The following is a 23,953-nucleotide window of genomic DNA, read 5'->3' on the forward strand; positions in this document are numbered from 1 at the left end:
AAAAAATAAATACAAGTTTGCGCCTCCAATGCTCAGTGTTTTGGCACCTCCTGGTTTCTGAACGTGTATTGCTTGGTGCTCCAAGGCTCACACGTGGTGGTGCTTGGAAGTACCTTGCCTTACACCCCCTCGCAAAACCCTGCCATGTCCTCCTTCATGTATCATCTGACAATGAAATTTCCTCCCCGCCAGATGGTGATGTGTACGCCGGCACGGTGAGCAGTTTCCAGGGGAACGAGCCCATCATATACAAGAGCCAAGACAGCCGCACCCTGCTGAAGACCGAGAACTCTCTTCACTGGCTTCAAGGTACGCGCCAAGCCTCCACTGCTGGCATCTCTGGCAAGGGTTGGATCGTGTGTGGATAGCACTGGTTGGGGGCGGAGGCTGTGGTGAATTCTGGTTAGGCTGGTAGATTGCCAGGGGTTATTAATATAAGAAGTTTCCTAAATATATGACTTTGCGTCTTTAAAGAATTCCAGTATATACACCGGAGTGCAGGATTACATAAAATCAAAAGTACAGTGTCCCTGAAAATCATAAAGGTGACAATTGTGATCTTATTTTGCTAATGTATTCATCCCAGGATGGAACTCTTCCCTCTGTCCTAAGTTAAGTTATAGACTTGCATGTCCGACCTCCTTTTGCCAGTTCACCTGCTCCACCTTTTCGCATGTCGGATCTTCGTCCAATCCAATGTGTCCAATCCCTCTCCTCCTCCAACCACCCTATCTCCCTTTCCACCCTGACCAGGTACCAGATCTGCCGCTTCCAGCTCTTTCCTCCATACCCAATCTTCACTCCCCCCCGTTTGTCCTACAGCTCCCATCAGTTTCTTGGTCGCTCTTCTCCCCCTCATTGAACATCAATTCCTCCTCCCTCCAGGCACTCCCACACTGCACTCTCCTATCATTGCAATCCTACTCGCTGGCTTCCTCTGACATGACTTCAGGGAACATGACCACTAACACCACTTCCTCTCCCTTGCCACCCTCCTTCTCTCATACACCATTCCTGCTAGTCCAGTGGGTTCGCAGAAGGGCTGCAAAACCACCTGGCAAATGACTCTTTTTTCTCAGCAGGATAGATCCAAGGGTTCGGCACCTACTGCTGAGATCTATGTGTATCAAGTCAGTAAACGTCCCCCTGGGAACTCAGTGTTTCGCAATCATCCACACACAAGATCATACATTCGCTCACCTTTGTCGTAGTTCTACAACACTCGGTTATGCCCTCAGTCCAAACACAGTATCAGATTGTGAAGAGCTTTAATCCCACTTATGTTAAAAAAGCATCTAATCTCTTTATAAATATGAGGTTACAAAACATAGCCCATCGTGCTGTCAGTTGATGAATCTGACAGTATCATCTAACATTTGTTTAAAAACATCAAACTACTGCGCAAACGATAAAAACGTGTTTCATAAAACCATACACATAATAAAAGAGAAACCAGAAATTCAAAGCATGCCAAGGGAGAGGCACATAAGACAACCACATATGTCTTTTTACACTGCTGTTTAAATCATGTCGAGATGCATGGTTTTCCCTTTCTTCTGCATCGCAAATGTCTGCAGATTTAGTCCAAGCTGTAAGTCATGAGATCTACGTATAGGCATACATCACTGGCTTCAATGCAAAGAAAGCTAAACACTGGATACCGTTGCTTTGTGTGATGAGTGTTTCTTATTTGCAGAGCTACAGAACAAGAAAACAGCCCCTTAGCAAGAGTCACAGCGGAGAGCGCTATCGGGTCATAAACAGCTCCTTTGCCGTTTTCCCACGTTTTAATGATTTTTCAATATGAGCAGAAGAAACTGCTGATGCACTACGTTTCCCAATGACTAGTAGTATTATAACACTATTCATAACATCTCTGATTTTCAAATGTACATTTCCGGTGTTGCACGCACTTGTATTTCCCTGATCTGGAGCCCCTGTGGGGCGTCGGGGAAGCTCAGTTCTTAACGGGAATCATTGGTTCATCTGATGGTTGACATGGCCTGCCCACGGGGGTAGGAGGGTGAACATCCTGAGCGGGTGTGTGAAAATGCACAAGCACGTTTAATTGCTGCTTCTCTCTTTCGGGCATCTTTCAGGGGGAGGGGTCAGGGGCGGCCTTAGGCATGTGCAAGCTGTGCACCTGCACAGGGCCACCGAACCCCAGGGGCCGCCACACCAATATATATCCTTAATATATTAATCCTCTGAGGATGGATACATATTTGCGTGGCGGCCCCTGGCAGGTATTTGGCGGCCTCCGGCTCTGTTCCACTTCCAAACACCCTGACACCCCCCCCCCCCCCCACCTCTTCACTGGCCTCCGCGCCTGGGTTCCTCCGGGGGCCCCCTACCTACGCTCCCTGCCCAGGGCCGCCATGAGCCTAAAGTCGCCCCTGGAGGGGTGGAGACTTTTGGTGCAATAACCCCTCTTGCAATTCATTCCCCCTTCAATCGTCGCCCATCAAAGGACCGAGGCAAACAGTATTTTCTTTTTCCACAGACCCAGCCTTTGTGGGCTCCGCCTACATCCGCGAGAGTTTACCGAAGGGTAACGCAGAGGGAGACGATGACAAGATTTATTTCTTCTTCAGTGAAATGGGAAAGGAGTTTGACTTTTTCGAGAACACGATCGTGTCGAGGGTTGCTCGTGTCTGTAAGGTGAGAGGTGGTGCCGAAAAAGATGAACATCTTATGGCTTGTTGTTGCTGGGCGGCTAGTTAAATTTAATTTTTTGTATCCACTATTTTTTTTTAAGGTCACTTAGATTTTGTTAATTTAAATAACTTTGTATTTTATGCAATCATTATATGTATTTTGATTGTGATTTTGACTCGGATAGTTTAGCATAGCTATTGAATATAAGAAGATGTTGTATGTATGTATAGATTTTGATTAAATGGACTATGGTCAAAAATACTTGATTTTTTCACTTCCCTTATGGCTTGTTGTAAGATGTAGTGTGAGAGGCCGGTGCGGTGTGACCGGTTCTGGGCTCAGTCAATGAAAAGCGTATAAGTACACGCTTATGCCACATCCTGCTGAGTTTTCTTTTACTGTAGGATGACCACCTATTACCAACAGGAGGGCACATTTATGAAGTTTCTAAAATGTTACTGCACATATTAGTCCATTCGTTAAGGCATCTTGCCTGCCTTACAAGCCCAGCCATAAACACTAATACAACACATTGGGGAACAATATCTTCATGTCCCCACCACATACATGCTGCATAGTCAGACGGAACTTCCTTTGAAAACGCATAAATTCAGAAATTGAGAAACAAACCTCCTTTATAAAGGGCCCCACCAGTTTCATGGTGCTTAGTAAACCTGGGCGTAGTTCGCGTAGTAGCGCTGCGCGTAGCTACACAAAGTGCACTTCGCACTACGCATAGCTACTCGAACTGCGTAGTACGGTAGGGAAAATTCTGTTCGCACTGATTGCACAGTGCTGGATGCTTGTCGGCACTTCAATCAGTGCAAACGGGATCTTGCACAGTGCAAGCGGTCGTTTTCTTCCATTCGAGTAGATTTGTACTTGAGCGGCAGCTTTCTCAACGCGGACTGTAGTTTCTCGTCGCGAGCATACGTGGCCACTCGCAATGAGAAACCTGGCCTCCCACGTTGAGAATCTCGCCGGGAGGTATATTTTCCACGCTCGCGATCGGCAACTTGATGTTGCTGATTGTTTGCGAACGAGGAAAAAACCTCGACGGGATGGTGATTTTGCTCGCTCGCGGTTGCCAACTTGACGTTGAGGACCGTGAGCAAGCAAAAAATGCCCGCTACACGTTTTTGCACAGTGCTACGTGCAATTCGCGTAGTGTGTAGTCACGCAAACTACGCGAGCTTAGCGTAGTCCTACGTCCAGGGTTAGTGCTTAGCACCAGAACTTGCTCTCTTGAGCAAAGAACAGAAGTCTCACCTTAAAAAAAACAACAAAAAAAACAGGATAAGTTTTACTTTGAGCAAGTGACAGCACATCTATACTATAAGATATCTAACTGGCTCCAGGAGCTGTTTTTATTACAAGTGTTATCTGAAGGCCGTCTGAGGAAAAAGTTACTTAGCTGTAATTATTGGATTTATGTGGTTTCATATAATAAGCACTCTTCTGCCACCTGTTGTTCAGTTTGGATTACTGCACCTCTTTTTTGTTTAGATGTATTTTAGACCTGGTTTTAATGTTCTGGCTTGACAGCTCACCTGTCGCCAGACAAGTGTGTTAGCATCACTATAGAGGGCCTTTGGCTCCGCCCACACTTGGGAGCCAGGAAAACATGCTATAATTGGGCAGATGTTGTGTGCTTCCACAAAAAAAGTGTTTGTCCTCCACGCATCTGTGATCATTTTGGTTATTAATCCAATCCTGAGGTTGAACTTTGAGGGGCCCACACATGATATTGTAATACTAATAAAGTGTCTTAGATAACTAGATAATTTGTGGTGCTTTCTGTGGAAGCAGCACAGATTAACGGCGGGCAGTCATAAACCTAGATGGATTTTTAGGTCTTTTTTGACAGTGCAACTCTCACCGGACCTTTTAACCTTTAGGGATATTACTCTACAGTTCTTTACTTCCACTCAAATACATACATATTTATTCCCATGCTATTTACTTGTAATTCTTCACATTATCGTGCAACATTCCTTTAAAGCCAGATCTATTATCATTGCCAATTCTTGTTAGGTTTTTGCCCAACGACTTGTGCAGAGGGACACAGACTCAGTCAAACGGAACCACTGTGTGCCACACAATATCAGCTCTCTTCACCAGGTAACTCAGTGAAGTCTCGGTCACCCGATGAGTGCAGGGTGACCTGGAAAGACCTACTCACAGTAGATTTCCAGCTCATGTGTTGGAGGTTCCGCACCCTTAAAGTCCATTGAGATTTAAATCCTCTCTGGGACAGAGGAGGCGGGATCAAAAGCCTTTGTTTTAGTTGTTTTACGAGGGTGGGGAGGCTTGTTAGCCAATGATGGGCTGTAAACCCCACAGTGCCCAACCCCTTCTATTGTTCATCAAGCCTCTTTATGCAGTGAAGAGCTGATTTCCATGCCCTGCCTTCCCCCAAAACAGTAAAGCGCTTACGGGTTGGTAGAGTTGCAAACTCACCCCTGAGATTAGGTTTTAAAATACGTAAAGGCGCCGGCCGCTGGCCTGATCCCACAGCTATAAACATTGCGCCACACTGGAGCACGCTTGGCCCAAGCTCTGTGATTAAAAAGGCTCCATGATTGTAATTATGCCACAAATTGAATGAGCTTGGAAACTTAACTCTTCTTACCACAAGCAGTGGCCAATCCAAAGTGGGTGTTTTCTTCACTCTTCCATAGCCGTCAACTAGCTTCTAGTCATGTGGTGACTTTCGACCAGTCCTTGCTCTTCAGTAAACCACAAGATGTAATTTGGGACTTGTGGTTTCATTTGCCTCATTCTCAGTGTGGGCCTGTAAGTACACCATCCTTTGTGCAGTCGACTGAAAGTCCAGGGCTGGTTGAAAGTCCCCCCATGCATGTGCCCTGTTGATAGTTAGGGCATTCCAGGAGACCTCTTATGCAAGGATATCCTACTGAAAACCCCTGCACCCTGGCGGACAACATCCAGTACATCTGACGATGTTCCTCTATTGACACATCAGTGTGTGCAGAAGACAGAAGGGGATGTACGTGCATACCCCACATCCTTTGAGTGATGCAAAAAAATGACACCTACATTGGTGGTACTGCCTAAGGTTCAAGTTACCTGGTCGTCTCCAAACAGGCTGGAATGCTAGTGCAATTCTTCCGAAAATTGGGAATTAGCTGAATGTTATAGTGTGGTCTTGTGTCTTTCAAGGCAGTGTTCAGTAATGGATGGTTTGGATTTATGGGCTCTTTGAATAACTCTGGCCTCCCATGTTTATTCCCTCACCCCCTTTCTTACCCTCTCCTATTCCTTGAGCCTTCTGTTTGATCATCTCTCGTTTGTTAATCTCCACTGCTTTCTTCCTTGCCTCTGGTACAGGGCGATCTAGGGGGAGAGCGAGTGTTACAGAAGCGCTGGACCACATTCCTGAAGTCTCAGCTGTTGTGCTCCCGGCCAGATGATGGATTCCCCTTCAATGTTCTTCAAGACATGTTTGTGTTGACTCCAGGAGACGAGCATTGGAAAAGCACCATCTTCTATGGAGTCTTCACGTCGCAGTGGTACGTTAATAGGAAAAGCATGCAAGGCGTGCACTGATCTGCACATGATGTCTCTGGTTTAAAGCAGACGATATTGGCCTGGGAGATTATGTAGGAAATGCTGCTGGATTCCCAACTCTCTTCCTCATATTGTTTATATTGACTTTACCCAGTACTAACAGCATTCGCTCTTAAGACCTCGCCAGCCAAAAGTGTGACACCAAAGTCTAATCAGGCTTAAATCATGTAACTCACTGAGGCTTGTTAGTTACAGATATTAGGATTTTGATATCCATTGGTTGTTTGAATTCCTGTGCCTTTCAACATAACCCTGTCCCAAAAAGTGGACTCATCGCAGCGAGCACTGTTAACCGTGGCTTCTTCGCCTGAAGATGTGGGAGAGCATGTCCTCTCCGGTAGCCCACCAGTCACATTTGCAATCCGCAATCCATGCATTTCCTTAACATTTCTTAATTTTATATTCTATTTTGAATTGCTGCATTGTGCTGCAATGTGGTGGTTCAGCCATTTCAAATGAATTGGTATCAAGTATGCCTGCCTGGTCAGGTGACCCATCTCAATGGCAAAGCAACTGTTTCCACTCTCAAGCGCCATCGGTATTTGACCGCATAGCTGACTGGAAATTGCCTCCACCTGCAGCTTCCATCAAATTGCTCATTTGTACCGATCAGAGCAGTGGTTCTAGTGCCATTTTTCACGTTCTCTTTCGATACTGCTGTTGCTGTTAGATTTCAAAGTTTTTCTGATTGTGACTGCAAACTTTCAGCTGTTTCTTCTCAGGCTGTCCCAAACAGCAGCCTCCACTGGAAAGTGCCGTCTCCATACTGAGTAGTAACAAACACTCCACTGCTTCACATCCCTGTGACCTGCTAGGGGCAATTTTGAATCTTCCTCTAGAGATGAGCTGTACCTGTACCCCCCAACCCCCAACCTGCCGTCAGACAGACCTCAACAAGAATGACCAGTTCAGAGATTCCTGACTTATTTCTGTATATTATAGCGTTCCATTGTTTAACTACCAAAGCGTCCCACCAAAACAATTGGATGTCCAGACCGTCAGGCTAAAATCTGACAGTCTTTCATCTGCAAAAACAATACTTTTAAGACCACAAGATTTCTAGGTTATCTCCTAGTAAATAAAATTGTATACCTACAAAACTATTACTGGATTAGTGTATTCACTTTAATAAAGGAATTTGTTATTGGAACACCACCCATTCGAATCAAGAAGATCCTGATTTTTAGGGGATAAAAGCACTCTAACCCTACAATTCTGAAACTTGTGTGGAGCAGTGCGCCCAACTCCCTTGAATGCACCATAATCCCCCCACACCCAGATGGACAATTGTTTCTACGTATTGCACAAGGCCCTCTGGGCTTTTCATAGAATAAGCTCCTTACCTAGTTTTCCTGCCTCACACATTCTTGTCTTTTACATTGGTTCACCCACTGGACACGAATCAGCTTTTTGTGTTCCATACTCCTCACAATTCTCATCCAGCAGCACTTCCGTGAGGCGTGCAGAAAGGATTTTGGCTGAACCCTCACACAAACAGAACTGTTCTGGCTCACAACTGGAACTGCGTTACATGTTGCTTTGCATCAATGCCTCGAATAAAGCACTTTAAGGTATGTCAGAGCTGGAGGGTAGATACACGCAGCAGGAAAGAGCCAGGTGCTAACAGATCATCTGCTTCCTGTCTCTTCTATCTGGTTGTGATTAAAATACATGCTTAATTTACCCTCACCTAACCACGGCTGGAATTTATAGTGCAAGTGTTTAAAGAGGAGGAGGGTGCACGTTAATCCTAACTTTTAACTATTGTTGAAACAGACTTGCACCCCTGACATGTTCCTGGGGGCTGTTCATTGTTCCAAAGGTAGGCAAAACATCTAAGAAACAATTTCATTTTTGCTCCTTTTACGTATAGTAATGGTTTTTAATACCAATATTGATACCAGGATGATGGGCTTTCGGTTAGTTATGGCCTTAGCTAAAACTTTCATCCAATGCTTTAGGACCCATGAAGTACACCCGCTTCCAGTACAGCATTTGCTGAATTATTGTAAAGTACAATTCTGGAATAAGAACAGACTTGGGATAGAGGGGTGTAATGCCAATGGCTTTACTTCCTTTCCTTTTCTGGCGAGCCTTTGTTTCATCCTTCTATGGCAGATGACAGCTTTAGCATATCTTCAGGTAGTTGACATATTATGTGACCTACTGTGATGCTCTTGAAAGAGCAAAAAAGAAGAGATGAATAAAAATGTGAAGAAAATATGACTAGAATAGATATAGAAGTCCCGGAGGATGTGTAAGTGAATGGGCCACTATACGTGAAGCCTGCATTACTACATCTGAAGTAAAAAGACCCAACAAAAAAAAACATCTAAATTAGGCTTTTGGGTGGTGTAACACCCATGTCTACATTCTCTGGAAATATTGCCATTGGTCGAACGTGACCAAAGTGATAGATATTCAATGACCAATGACTCAAACAGTCTTTCAAGGTGTTATCTGGCAAACTTGTTTTCATATTCTAAAGCTCACTTTGAAGGAAGCCAGGGGCATTTACATTGAACAAAGTATTGCTGGTGTCAAGAGCGGAGGCAACTGGTTAACCGAACGCCCATTTCTGTGACACACTCTTTACATTGTGACTATGTTAGCTTTGATTTTTGTCCTAACGTGACATGCATAAATATCATGTTCAATGGCATGTGTGGCTGTAGATACACATTCTCTGCATACTCCTGCCATCTAGTGTTGGGTCGGAGTTGTCAAACTTGCTTTTTTTCTGAAGAAGTATTTAGAGTCTCAAGGTAGAGTGACTCCTCTGTGTGATATTGCGCATTGGCATAGACTCCTTTGGTAGATTGTTTTCTCTCCACTGTATGATTCAGACGTGTGTGCCTCTCATCCGTTCGGTTCAAGTATTTGGTCCTATCCTGTCTTCGATGGTATAGTTTATCTCATCGTGTTTTTCCATCCTGCGCCACGTGAAACCTTTGCCAATTCTGGCACCAATCGATCACCTGCCTTGGGCCTACCATCCCACGTGCACCATCGGTGCTGAAGATGTGTTCCTGATGGAACGGACACCTTTTTGATTTGCCCTCAGTACCACACCAAATACCTTCATACTGACCAACATCAGGTGTGCAACCTTTGCCTCTCGCCCATCATCGCAAGGCTGATTGTGACGTCTACATGTTCTTCAGAATGAAGAAGTTCCTCCATGATCAAAGGGCATGGTGACTGGAGATGTCTCACTGTAGCGAAGACGACACTGCCAACATATTCGGTAAGGAGCATTCCCGGGAAGAGGCTGCTGCTGAGTAAGAAGGGACTTTCTTCATCATCCTACTCCACTACCCCGCCCCCCCCCTCCTCTACCTTCTCATTCATAACCGCCTCCACCATCCTCTCCTCCTTCATCTCCACATCATGACCCTCTCGATGTTACACCTCCAGGTTCACCAAGGTTACATAGCGGGTATAGGAGAGCCATTAGGTTATCCTGATCCTTGGTACACTTACAATACAGATCTCGATCATGCTTGCCCTTCCCCTCCTGAAGATGCTAGTGCTTATCAGCAGGTAATTGCTAGAGCACCTACATACCATGGAGTCCAATTGCATAAAGAGTTTCTAGAACAAGACTTCCCTTTCGATACTCTGTCATCCACTCACAAAGACACAGTTTTTGTTCATTGCTACATCATGGGTAGATAAAAAGTATAAAGCAGCTTCTTCAGACCCGTTTTTTATACGCAATGAGGGACCCCTAGACTCTATTGTTGCTACAATAGCTCGTAAAAGAGTCAACACCCCGGTAACTGGGGATACGCCACCTCCTGAAAAAGAGAGTAAATGTATAAATGCAGCAGGAAAATGAGTAGCAGCACAAGCAGCTAATCATTGGCACATTGCCAATTCCCAGGCCCTTCTCGCACACTATGACAGGGCCCATTGGGACAAGATGGAACAACTGCTACAGCATCTCCCTAAGGAACATAAACAACTAGGGCAGCAAATTGTGTCAGAAGGTCTGACCATCACTAACAACTCTATTAGATGTGCCTTTGATGCAGCAGATACAGTCGCTAGGGCATTAATATCAGCTTACTTCTCAGGAGACATGCTTGGCTCAGATATCTGGCTTTAAACCAGAGATCCAATAGGCAGTCTTCAACATGCTGTTTGGCCTTCAGGTAGATACCACTTTAGATGAGATGAAAAAAGACACCAATACTGCTAAAGCGGTGAGAGCTTTACACAACCTTGCGCTTAGAGGCTTCTTTTGTCACTCCAGCTACAAAGGCAGATACAAATCCACCACCACAGATGCCTCCACTTCTTAGCAGAAGCAGGGCCAAAACACCTACACTAAGGGTTTTTACAGAAGCTCCTTCGGAGGTAATAACAGAGGAAGGGATAGGAGTGCCTCCACATGTGGAGCAGCCTCCACTGCCAAATAGTGACTGCCCAGTCCTTCCCCATACCATATAACACCTGTCCGTGGAAGACTGCAATCATTTCACACAATCTTGGAGACCATCACAACAGGTATTACCATTATCCAACATGGCTGTTTTCTGGAGCTGATTACCACACCTCCCAACATTCCACCTCACACTCACAGGTAATCACATGATCACTTAACATTGCAAAAACAAGATGTCAAAGCCCTTTTTCTCAAATGGGCGATAGAACCCATTCCCTTTAACAACACTGCACAGGAGTAGATTGCCTATCCTTCCTGATTCCAAAAAATGATGCATCACTCAGACCAATCTTAGGCCTCAGACCTCTCAACTACTATATCCTGTCGGAACACTTTCATATGGTCACTCTACAAGATGGTATTCCACTTCTACAACAATGCGACTTTATGGCCACTCTGGACCTAAAGGACGCTTACTTGCATACATCCATTCATACTGCCCACCGCAAATGCCTCAGGTTTGTCTTTTGTTTGTAGTCATTACTACACCAAGGGTGTTCTCAAAGGGCTTGGCAGTAGTCACAGCACATCTACGACAACAAAACGTTTGTGTATTTGCATACTTGATGATGATGATAACATTTTATAGCGTGCACAGTGTCCCGGCGCAAAACTATTGGCTCATCAAAGCTAGCACCGAGCAACAATGTCAACAGCATATACAGTTGACAGAAGATCGGATCCACAATCTAGGGTTCACAACCAATGTCCTCAAATCTCACCTTCAACCTCTTCAACAATACCTAGGAGCAATGTTCAACACAGAGTTGGGAATAGCTTACCCTAATCCTGCTTAGGTACAACATTTTCAGACACTTCAACCTCAATTCCAGTCAAACAAAACACTTACAGTTCAGACTGTTATGCAACTACTGGGAATGATAATGTCTTGCATTACCATAATTCCCCACGCAAGACTACACATGCGCCTACTACAGCAATGTCTGTCTCGCCAGTGGTCTCAATCACAGGATCACCTCCAAGATCTAGTATTGATAGCCCGTCCCACTCACCTTTCTCTGCAATAGTGGAACTCCAACAATATGATGGCAGGGTGGCCTTTCTTGGACCCTATGCCCCATATCATTCTAACCACAGATGCCTCAGAGATGGGTTGGGGTGCACATCTACACGACTTGAAAATACAGGGTTTGTGGGATGCCAAACATCAATCTCTACACATCAACTGCTTAGAACCTCAGGCAGGTTTCCTAGCACTGAAAATGTTTCTTCCCAAGGTTGTCCTAGTTCATACAGATAAAATGACAGCCATGTATTATCTATAAAAGCAGGGGGGACACGGTCTTCTCAATTGTCCCATCTCTCACAGACCATATGGAAGTGGGCTCTTCACCCTCACATTAATGTGTTGACAGAATATCTGCCGGGGAGGGACAACATTCCGGCACACCTGCTCAACGGGACGCACCAACAAACCTAGGAATGGGAACTCAACCCACGAGTCCTCCTTCCCTACTTTCAAAATGGGGATTTCCCCAGATATACTTGTTCTCCACAGCCGAAAAAGCTAAATTCCCAAATTTCGCCTCCAGGTTCCCAAACCCACTATCCAAGGGCAACACACTATTGATGAGTTGATCAGGGAGATTTGCCGCTACTTTTCCACCTCTCCCCCATTCCATTCTCAATAGTCCCACAAGAGAAGTTCCCAACAGTCCATACCTTCTCACTCAAGATCAAGGACAAATCAGTCTCCCAGACCCCAAGATACTCAACCCAGTGATTTGGCTCCTGAGGTCTTAGGATTTGGTTATTTAAGCTAACCAGCAGAATGTATGGACATTCTTAAGCAAGCACTCAAGCCCACAACTAGCTATGCTGCAAAATGGAAACGTTTTGTTTGCTACTGCAAACTAAAACAAATTAATCCCATCAATGCCACAGTGCAAGACATTACTTCTTACTTGCTTCATTTGCAAAAGTCCAATTTAGCATACACTTCAATTAGGTTGCTTCTTTCTGCAATAGCTGCTTTACTCCAAAATAGACAGCATAAATTGCTCTTCAAAATTCTAGTCCAGAAAGCATTCATGGAAGGACTAAAAATTAATGATTCCACCTCATGTTCCTCCTGTACCCTCTTGAAATCTAAACATTGTACTTACTAGGCTCCCTGGTCCTTCCTTTGAGCTTCTACACTCATGTCCCCTCCAGTTTCTGTCATGTAAAGTGGCATTTTTAATTGCCATTACTTCACTCAGGCATGTTAGTGAGCTCCAGGCACTAACCTTAGAAGAACCTTTCTTTCAAATACACAAAGACAAACTGGTTCTTCACACTCATCCCAAATTCCTACCTAAGGTTGTCTCTCAGTTTATCCATTGAGCTACCTGTTCCTTAACCTTGATTCTCAGAAGAGCTCTTCATACCCTAAACATTAACAGAGCACTCATGTTCTACATTGATAGAGCTAAAACGTTCAGAAAAGCAAAGCAACTCTTTATAGCCTTTTCTCCATTGCATAAAGGCAACACTATATCCAAATCCGATATAGCCAGATGGATAGTTAAATACATTCAAACTTGCTACATTAAAGCCAAAATACTTTTACCTTTTACTCTTAAGGCATACTCCGCTCATAAAAAATGAGTGACTATGGCTTTTCTACGTAACATTCCCATCGCTGACATTTGTAAAGCAGCTACATGGTCTGCGCCACATATACTTACTAAACTCTACTGCGTGGGTATTTTACCACACCAACAAGCTAATGTAGGTCAGGCAGTGCCAAGTACGCTGTTTCAAACTACTGCAACTCCCACATGCTAGCCTCCACGTCCAAGGAGGGACTGTTTTACAGTCTGTGCAAAGCATGTGTATCTCCAGCCACACATGCCATTGAACGGATTATGTTACTTACCCTGTAAGCATCTGTTTGTGTCATGTAGTACTGTAGATTCACATGGTCCCCCTCGCCTCCCCGGACACCTGTGGCCGTTCCAGTTCAGTTTTTTCACCATTTCCTTATAAATCGCTATTAGCAAGGACATCTTTATTCTCACATTTTCCTTACACTCCTTTCTCACCTGCCTGCGGGAAAACAATCCAACAAAGGAGTCGATGCCCATGCGCAATATCTCTCAAAGGAGGAGTTTCTCTACCTCTTGACTCGAAAGACTTCTTCGAAGAAAAACAAGTTGCACAACTCTGCCCCAACACTAGATAGCAGGAGTATGCAGAGCATGTGAATCTACAGCACTACATGCCACAAACAGTTAGATGTTTACAGGGAAAGTAACCTAATCCATTTAGTTCAGTGTAGGCTGTTTGCCCCTGTGTGCACCTGTTACAGTGCATAGTAAAGACTTTTAACTTGGCTATACTGGTAATGCCAACTTTATTGGCAATGGCTTCTCTTGATCTCATTCGGACATGAAGCTCTAATCTCCAAAATCTGTGTGAGCCCCTAACATTTTCACTTAAACCCCACCCTCTCCAGTTTTAGTTGGAGCTCCTGCTCTTCTCTCACTTGGAGAGATGATCCCCGCTCTCAGCTGTGAACATGCCGTAGTTCTCGGTTAATATTCACTCTTAGTTGGAGCCCTACAGTTCGAGGCATGCGGGCTGCTAAATTCATATCTTAGCATTAGATCGCCGCCTAGTGTTGGGTCCGGATGATCGCACATTGTTGTCCTGGAAGAGTCTTCGAAGTATCCTGAGATAGGTGGCTCCTCCCCTGGACTACAGTGCGCATGGGCATCGGCTCCATCCCCAGATTGTTTTTTTCCGCCATTGGGTTCGGATGCGGTCTCGACTTCTCTCTGTCGGAACCGAGTAAAACTAACTTTTTAAGGCCAAAAGGCCTTGTATTCATAGCGTCGGTATTGTTTGCGCACGGTCTCGAGTTCTTCCGTCTCTTGGAGTCGGATTCAGCGGAGTTTTTTCACTCTTCGGACATCGAGGCCTTCTCATCGCGACACGACCGCAACTTCTCAACATGGAGCGGAGTCCGTTTAAGTTCTGTCCGCTCTGTGGGTCTAAGTACCCACATATAGACCTGCACCCGGTCTGTAACAAGTGCCTTTCACCGGACCATGACGACGGCAAGTGCAAGGCCTGCGCACAATTCAGGTCTAAAAAGACTCTCAAGCTTCGGCGCGCGGTGCGCCTAGAGGCCAGACAAGCGGCCCCGGATCCAGAAAACATCTTCGGCGACCAAGAAGAAGATGAACAGGGTCATCATCTCCAAATATCCCCACCCGAAACGGAGGTCGAGGCGGATCCGGTAGACGACGACGGAGTCGTGGGTCAAGGCCTTGAATACGACGACGAGGTAGGGGACGTCGAAGAGATTTATGGGGCCGCGGCAGATAGCTCAGGGGACGAGCTATGCCCCGAAGATCACGATCGGGTCACGGGATCGCCAGTTGGCCTTACCCAAGACCCCGTGCCGCAAGCCACGGCCCCGCCTTCAGGCCCGGCCGCGGACATACTTGCTGGGCAGGCTGGATCGAAACCAAAACCGAAACCTACGGTATCGACTACACCTAAAATGGCCGACCCGAAACCGAAACTTATGGATCGAGCGTCCCTAAAATGGCGGCCGGGCCACAGAAAACTACTGCACCCGCTGCCGCATCGACTCCGTCGGCCTCCGGTCCACAGAAGTCGAAGAAATCGGTCGATTCCACAGGGTCAAAATCGGCGCCAGAGGAGGGCTCCTCTAAAAAGGGTGGTCGGCACGGATCGACCACTGCGACACCGTCCAAGCACGCCAAGGCCAGCGGCACGGCTCCGGTTCCGACTGGGACTCCGTTAGTCGGTCGCGTAGTGGAGACGGAGGCGACACAAACACACGGATCGAAGGCTGGCACGTCTGCGCATCGATCCAAGGACTCTGGGTCGGCGGCAACTGCATCAGCGTCCAAGACTCAGAAAGGCCACCATGAAGTCTGATCCGAGGGGAAGGTCAAGACATCCTCGTCAGCGCCGAAATCCACTGTAAGTGATGCGTCCCTCATCGCCGCTTCGCTACAAAGAATCAGGGAAAAGGACGCTGCTACGTCGGCTCCGATGCCATCGCCTCCGACGCCGAAGGACACTCCGGCAAAGCCTAAGAGTAAGCTTCTCTTCCTTCTGCCGCCGAAAGAGGCTCCAAAAGCCTTTTCTACGAAATCGACGCCAAAGCCGTCGGATTTTTCTACGGCAGGGGTACCTTCAAGTCAAGTACTCGAATCAGGGGACGATTCTGAGCACTTCATCGATGCCAACACAGGCAAATTAACCCTATACAAGAGGAGGATCACTTCAGAGCCTGTGTACTCCTATGTCATCCCACTAAAGAAGAAAAGGTTTCCTCAGGACGCTTCTAGCCTCATAGAACCTACCCAGCCTCCTCCAAGAAGGAGCCCTACTCCCTCACCAGAACACTCTGAGGGTGAGGGATATAATGAGGATGACCAATACACCTTCCCCATCAATGAACCAGATGCACATCCAGATTCATATGATGACATTGGTGACCAAGGCACCCAAAGTGTGGGGCAAGACCCACAGCCTTTCAGTGCTCGTGCATCCCCAACGGAGGATTCTGCAGGTTTTCATGCACTCATTGAAAGGGCAGCTGCTAATCATGATGTGGACATGCATGCTGACCCAGTGGAAGAGGACTTTCTCTTTGATACTTTTTCAGTCTCTGAAAGAACTGTGAAAACGCTGCCTATGCTCAAGGGAGTCCTCAAGCATGCAGCTGACATCTTTAAAGAACCTACCAGAGCGAGAGTGGTCAATCCACGTATCGAGAAAAAGTACAGACCAGCACCTGCAGACCCTGCATACATTCGGGGACAGTTGCCACTAGACTCTCTTGTGGTCGCAAATGCCAGAAAATGGGCCAACTCCCAGACGACGGGTGAAGCTCCTCCCCCAGACAAGGAGTCCAAGGTGCTAGAGGCAGGGGGCAAAAGAGTAGCTGCACAAGCTGCCAACTTTTGGCGTATTGCAAATACACAAGCACTCTTAGCACGTTACGATAGGGCGCACTACGACACCCTAGAGCAAGTTGTACAACACCTGCCTCTCAAGAGGCCACCAAACTGCTTATAGAGGAAGGGAAACTGATCTCCAACGCAGCCATCAAGTGTGCACTTGACGCCGCAGACACAGCAGCTAGGGCGATCAACACTAGCGTCATGCTGAGACGACAAGCTTGGCTCCGCATATCAGGGTTTACACCTGATATTCAGACAACCATACTTAATCAGCCAGTCAATCCTGATAGACTGTTTGGTCCAGATGTTGACACCACCCTCGAAAAGATAAAGAAAGACACAGAAACTGCTAAGTCCATGGGAGCCCTACAATCACAACAGTTTCGTGGCAATAATTTTCGTCGCTCAGGTGCACGTGGAGTCACCAGAGGACAAATGGGTCAACAATCGCAATTCTCTAGAGGTGGAGCACAATCCTCGTTCACAAAACAGAACAAGGGAGGTTACAGAAATAACAGCAACAGAGGTCGCGGCAGAGGAAACAACAACTCCCGCTCCTCTACCCCAAGCAAACAGTGACTCTCTGTCACTGCCCCCCGACCACTTAACACCTGTCGGGGGGAGACTGCAGCAGTTCCTGCCCGTCTGGAGAAACATCACCACAGACAGGTGGGTGCGACAACTAGTCCAGTATGGTTATTGCCTAGAGTTGAAATCCACTCCACCCAACATTCCACCAAGGCAAAGGCCTATGTCCGCAGAGCACTTGCACTTATTGCAGCAGGAAGTAGTGGCGATGCTGCACAAAGGCGCAATCGAGCTCGTGCCGGTGGGAGAGGAAGGCACAGGGGTATATTCCCTGTACTTCCTTATTCCAAAGAAGGACGGATCTCTCAGACCCATTCTGGATCTGCGTCCCCTCAACCTGTACATACTATCAGAACGTTTCCATATGCTTACACTGCAACAGATTCTTCCCTTGTTAAACCAAGGGGACTTCTTAGCAACCTTAGATCTCAGGGATGCTTATTTCCACATTCCACTACACCCGTCCCACAGGAAATACCTCAGGTTCACTATCCAAGGCAAGCATTACCAGTTCAAGGTCCTACCCTTCGGAGTCACCACAGCCCCAAGAGTGTTTACCAAGTGTCTGGCGACGGTAGCAGCGCACCTCAGGAGGCAGAACATCCATGTCTACCCCTACCTGGACGACTGGCTCGTTCAAGCCAAGTCGGAACAACAGTGCGCCGCGGACATGTCGACCACCATTCACCTCCTTCACAATCTAGGTTTCTCGTTGAACTACCCAAAGTCGCATCTTCAGCCGGCACATGTCCGGCAGTTTCTAGGTGCGACGATCAATACCCTGACGGCCATGGCTCAACCAAACCAAGTCAGGATAGACAGCATGCAGTCTCTAATCCAGAAGTTCAGACCACAACACTCGCTTCCAGCGAGAGTGTTCATGCAATTGATAGGCATGATGGCCTCCTGCATCTTCATAGTCCCTCACGCACGATTACATATGCGCCCGCTCCAGGAGTGCTTAGCAAATCAGTGGACACAGGCTCAGGGAAATTTAACAGACCTAGTGTTGGTTACCAGTCGGGCATTCGACTCTCTGCATTGGTGGACTCCACACAACCTTTGCAAGGGCCGACTGTTCCAGGAGCCAGTGCCACAGATTATCCTGACAACGGACGCATCTCTCCAGGGATGGGGAGCTCATCTGCTCACTTACACAGTGCAGGGACTATGGACAACGCAGCAACAGAAGATGCACATCAACTATCTGGAACTGATGGCAATCTTCATGGCGATCAAGTCCTTCATCGTACATCTGTGCAACAAGGTAGTGTTAGTCCGGACGGACAACATGACCGCGATGTACTACATTCAAAAGCAGGGAGGCACCCACTCGCCACAGCTGTCTCATCTGGCTCAGAGCATGTGGAAGTGGGCCATTCAGAGGAACATTTTCCTCATGGCAGAGCACCTCCCGGGAAAGGACAATCAGATGGCGGATCTGCTCAGCAGATACAGCCATCAAATGCACGAGTGGGAGTTACACCCATCTGTACTCCACCCGTACTTCCAGCAGTGGGGTCATCCGGAGATAGACCTGTTTGCCACAAAAGAAAACGCAAAATGCCAACACTTTGCCGCCAGGTTCCCTCACCCACAGTCGCAGGGGAATGCGATATGGATGAACTGGTCAGGCAAATTTGCGTACGCTTTTCCGCCAGCCCCTCTGATACCGCTGGTGGCAAGAAAGCTAAGGCAGCACGCGATGACTCTCATCCTGGTTGCTCCAACGTGGGCTCGCCAAGCATGGTACACCACGTTCCTCAAACTCTCAGTGGTGCCGCATCAAAGACTGCGCCTCACGCCCAGACTTTTGACGCAGAACCATGGAGAAATTCAGCATCCAGATCCGCAACAGCTCAACCTGGCGATCTGGCTCCTGAAGTCCTAGAGTTTGGATACCTTAACCTACCTCCGGAATGCATGAACATCATCAAGGAGGCAAGGAAGCCAACTACCAGAGCATGCTATGCTGCGAAATGGAAGCGTTTTGTCATTTACTGTACAGCCAATGACATCAACCCGCTAGATGCATCTATCCCTAACATCATTTGCTATCTGTTGCATCTTTACAAGTGCAATCTAGCGTACACTTCCATTCGGATACATCTATCCGCCATAGCGGCTTATCTTCAGAACAGGCAGCATCTCTCTGTCTTCAGAGTGCCTGCCATTAAAGCTTTCCTTGAAGGTCTGAAACGAGTCATTCCCCCAAGAACACCACCAGCTCCGGTGTGGAACCTTAATGTGGTCCTCACCAGACTGATGGGACCACCTTTTGAGCCACTGCACGCGTGTGAACTCCAGTTCCTAACGTGGAAAGTAGCTTTCCTAATAGCTATTACGTCACTAAGGCGTGTTAGTGAGCTACAAGCGCTCACAATCCAAGAGCCTTTCATTCAAATTCATCCAAATAGAGTAGTGCTACGCACTAACCCCAAATTCCTTCCGAAGGTGGTGTCACAGTTTCATCTCAACCAAACTATTGACTTACCGGCATTCTTTCAAAACCCACAAACGGTGGCGGAAAGAATGCTCCATACCTTAGACGTACGGAGGGCGTTGATGTACTACATAGACAGGACACAACCCTTTAGAAAAACAAAACAACTTTTTGTTGCCTTCGCACCACAACACAAAGGCAACCCTATTTCCAAAGCAGGAATAGCCAGGTGGATTGTTAAGTGCATCCAAATATGTTATCAAAAGGCCAAGCGCACTCTAACGATACCCCCAAGGGCGCACTCCACACGCAAATTGGGGGCATCCATGGCTTTCCTAGGGAACATTCCTTTAGAGGACATTTGCAGAGCAGCCACGTGGGTTACACCACATACCTTTACAAAACACTACTGTGTTGATGTGCATTCCAAGCAGCAAGCTGCTGTAGGACAGGCTGTTCTCAAGACACTCTTTCAGGTTTCTGCAGCTGGCACGGGCAACCGCCGCTGATGGAGGGACTGCTATGTATTCTATGCTAAGATATGAATTTAGCAGCCCACATGCCTCGAACTGAATATGCTACTTACCAGTATGCATCTGTTCTTGGCATGTAGGGCTGCTAACATTCATATCGCCCACCCTCCTCCCCGGTGCCTGTTGCAGCTGCAGATATACTATTGTATTCAGACATTAGCATGGACATCCTTTACACTTTTCACTCCATCTTCTGCCACAATGGCGAAAAACAATCTGGGGATGGAGCCGATGCCCATGCGCACTGTAGTCCAGGGGAGGAGCCACCTATCTCAGGATACTTCAAAGACTCTTCCAGGACAACAATGTGCGATCATCCGGACCCAACACTAGGCGGCGATCTAATGCTAAGATATGAATGTTAGCAGCCCTACATGCCAAGAACAGATGCATACTGGTAAGTAGCATATTCATTCCTCTCTCCACACTCCTTTGAGTTGGAGACATCCCCCGTATTTGAAATTGGGCTCTCTTCCGCAAGCCCGTCTCCTTGTTGTAAGTTGAATCCTGCCTCCCAGATTCCAGTTAGATCACTTACTTTATGTTAGTTTGAGAACCTCAGCTGAGTGCAGTACTAAGTAGTTGATCATCTAGCTTTCCACCAATATACCCTGTCTCATCTGGGGATTATATCCACCTCTTCAGTATTCACTTCAGCCCTTATACTCTGGATAGGTGCTACTTGCACAGTCATCTTTTTTGACTGAAGTTGCTTATTTAAGGCCAGTACTAAAGACCACTTTGAAGTCCTCAAATTCCTGTTCCTTCGCTGTAACTCAGTGTGCCATAAGACCGGTGATAATCGTGTCAGGGTTTCCTAACTCTTGTCCTGTCATTCCCTTCAAAGTCTACTCTACTGCAGTCCACCTGCTCCATGTAAATTATATGTACCTGAAATATGCCCAGAAGGCCCCTTTCTATTGTGGCTGAGAGCTAGCGTGAGCAGGTTCCTGGTTAATGGTTATGCATAAATCCTTGTTGTACTACGTAATATTCCATGTCCTATCCCTCTTCTAAGGCTGTGCTTTGATTTCAGGAACAAGGGAGGCACGAGTAGCTCGGCTGTGTGCGCGTTCACCATCAATGAGGTGCACAGAGCGTTCGACGGACTCTACAAGGCGGTGAACCGGGACACCCTGCAGTGGTACACCTACACACAGCATGTGCCGGAGCCAAAGCCAGGAAATGTAAGGCTCAACATTTACTCATTTCTTTTATTCAGATAAATTAAAATAAGGTATGTTTCTGTAAAACATGTGACCTAGTTCTTGCAGTTGAATGTTACAGCTTAGATGTGCATGGAACTAGATGCTTATTATGTGCAGCATGTCACAGTCCACCAATAGACTAATAATTGCAATGAAAATTAATTTTGGAGCTGTACAATTCCACCTGTTTTTGCTTTGATGACGCAAATTTAACCCCTTCCGTGCGGGGCACGTTCAGCGGACGTCGCGTGCACTACCTCGGTAGTGCTGCGCACGTCCGCTGAATGTTCCGTCCCCGCCCGCGCAATAGAACGTTCCGCACCAGCACGGAACGTTCGGCGCAGCGGAGGGGTTAATAGACCGGCATCCAAGAAAATGTAAAGCAGAATACAAGTGTCAGGCATTTATAAGGCAAGCTTAACCGAAGGAGGCAAATACATAACACTAACCCAACGATGAATGGATACACAACCCAGGCAATCTGATTTAGCAAGCATGCCCAAGGTGATTAGTTAGATCAAAAAGTTACTGGTTAGTAGCAGGCTTGACGAACGTTTTATGAGGCCTGGAGCAAAAACATAATGCTGATCATGTGGATGCTTCCTCTGCTTTTGCCAAGTGACAATAAACACCTGTTTCTACGCATTAAAAAGAAAACTTCTCCAGGGAAAGGGAGAATATCGCATCTGGTGCCTATCCTGGTAAAGCCACACAAGTCGCCTCATTATTAATGAAGACGAGAGTCTTGCATTCAATTAATAAAATATATTTTGCTGAAGAAGCACCAGGCACTGCAAACAGCGAGGTTTGGGGCTTAATCCCCCATTTTGTTCCTACCACCTTGTGACTGCACTGTTTACTAGAATAATGGCAACAATTAAATCATCTCAAACTAGGGTAACTTGACTGTCAAAATTCTTCAGTGTGACAACAATATAGGTATATTTTCTTATGTATTTATGTCAGCTATTTATGTAGCTCAGACTTCACCTATGGGGTGGTAGAACATAGTACCGAAGGTAAAATATCGCTGCTATTATTTAGCCACTGCATTAAAGACCTGTAATAATATTTAAAGTCTTGTTTTCTCTATTATTGGGGGGCTAAATCAAATCAGATAAAGTTACTCTAGTGTGAATGGAGATCCAAGAAAAGTATAGATTTGATCATGTACTAGTTTGTCCCCAATACTAGGTTTGTGCTACATAAATAACTTTAATAATATAAATACACGAGTATCTTATCGACAGATATACTTCACAAGTCCAGCTACTGTCAGTAGTGACTAAGATTTAGTAACTTAATAAAGATACTAGTCCCCTGACATTCTTGGACCCCAGATTTGCATTATCCTGCATTGTACTAATACGAATAGGAGGCATGACAGCTTGACTTGTTGTGGAGGTAAGAGATTAAACATTACCGTTTGCCTTAGCTCATCTATTAATACCACCAACTAATGTATAATAGGCCAGATGTACAAAGATTTTTTATGTTCGCAAAGGTGCGAATCAGGCTGTTTGTAAATAAAAAAAGGCCTTTTTCAATGTTCAAAGGCCCAACTTGCGATTCAGTTACATTACCAAATCGCAAATTGTGATTGCGATTCGGTATTAGCGGGGGACGTGTTTAGGGCGTCCCTTCCTAAAACCGAATCACTGTGGTACGTGTGAATGTTTTGTGAACTAAATGGAGTCGCAAAACATTTGCATTGTACCACCTACTTCAAGTAGGGGGTAACCCAATCGCAAATGGAAAGGGCGTTCCCAAGGGTACCCTTCCCCTTTGTGAATATTTGTTAAAACATTTTTAAGAGCAGGCAATGGTCCCAAATACCACTGCCTACACTTACAAAAAATGAAAAGAAAACTTAAAATCTTTCTTTTTGAAATGCATCCCGTTTTCCTTGAAGGAGAATGGGCTACGCTTGAAAAAAAAAACATTGCTTTATTGAGAAGCCATCACTGAGGTGGTGGTGTGCTGAATCCAGCAGACCACCATCCCTGTGATTTTTGTGATTACCGATGAGTCGCAAACCGAGACCTACCTCATGAATATTGATGAGGTAGGTCTATTTGCGACCCACTGGAAAACACCAAGTGTGTCAATTACTCATTTTGTACATTGGTGTTTGCAATTACCAAATAGTGAATTTGGTAATCGCAAACCGTACATCTGGCCCTAAATTCCAATATCCCCCTCTTCTCCTAAAGATCACACCTAATTCCTACTAATAAAAGTAGTGTACTAGTCCACAGCAATAAACAGCCCATTACAATTTGAAGAGGCGTAGAATAATGGAAGAGATCTGCCACATACAGAGGACTCTTATTCAGTCCTCCATTACAGGTCACTACTAGCAACATTCTACGGCCACTTTTTGGCATCTCACAAAGTCAATCAGATTTGGGATTATATTAACAAAGTCCATCTCAGCAGGTCTCTCCACCACTTCTCCCAACAACCTACGCCTGCGCAAGACCATAAACATTAAAAAATGTTTCAGAATGGAAAAACAAGTACAATAAACA

The 23,953-nt window shown here is 46.1% G+C and overlaps 1 protein-coding gene across 2 annotated transcripts in view; it reads left to right on the plus strand.

Annotated features, from left to right (window-relative positions):
- SEMA4B (semaphorin 4B) overlaps positions 1-23,953 on the plus strand; it is a 198,480-nt gene that overhangs the window by 148,352 nt on the left and 26,175 nt on the right. For both annotated transcript variants that reach the window (XM_078683247.1, XM_078683244.1), the window contains 4 exons: positions 193-309; positions 2,504-2,661; positions 6,010-6,191; positions 21,251-21,401. In XM_078683247.1, the coding sequence (XP_078539373.1) occupies positions 193-309; positions 2,504-2,661; positions 6,010-6,191; positions 21,251-21,401 (608 nt within the window). The remainder of the gene's footprint in view (positions 1-192; positions 310-2,503; positions 2,662-6,009; positions 6,192-21,250; positions 21,402-23,953) is intronic.

Source organism: Lissotriton helveticus, chromosome 3_1 (assembly GCF_964261635.1).
Source record: "Lissotriton helveticus chromosome 3_1, aLisHel1.1, whole genome shotgun sequence".
Taxonomy (NCBI): Eukaryota; Metazoa; Chordata; class Amphibia; order Caudata; family Salamandridae; genus Lissotriton; species Lissotriton helveticus.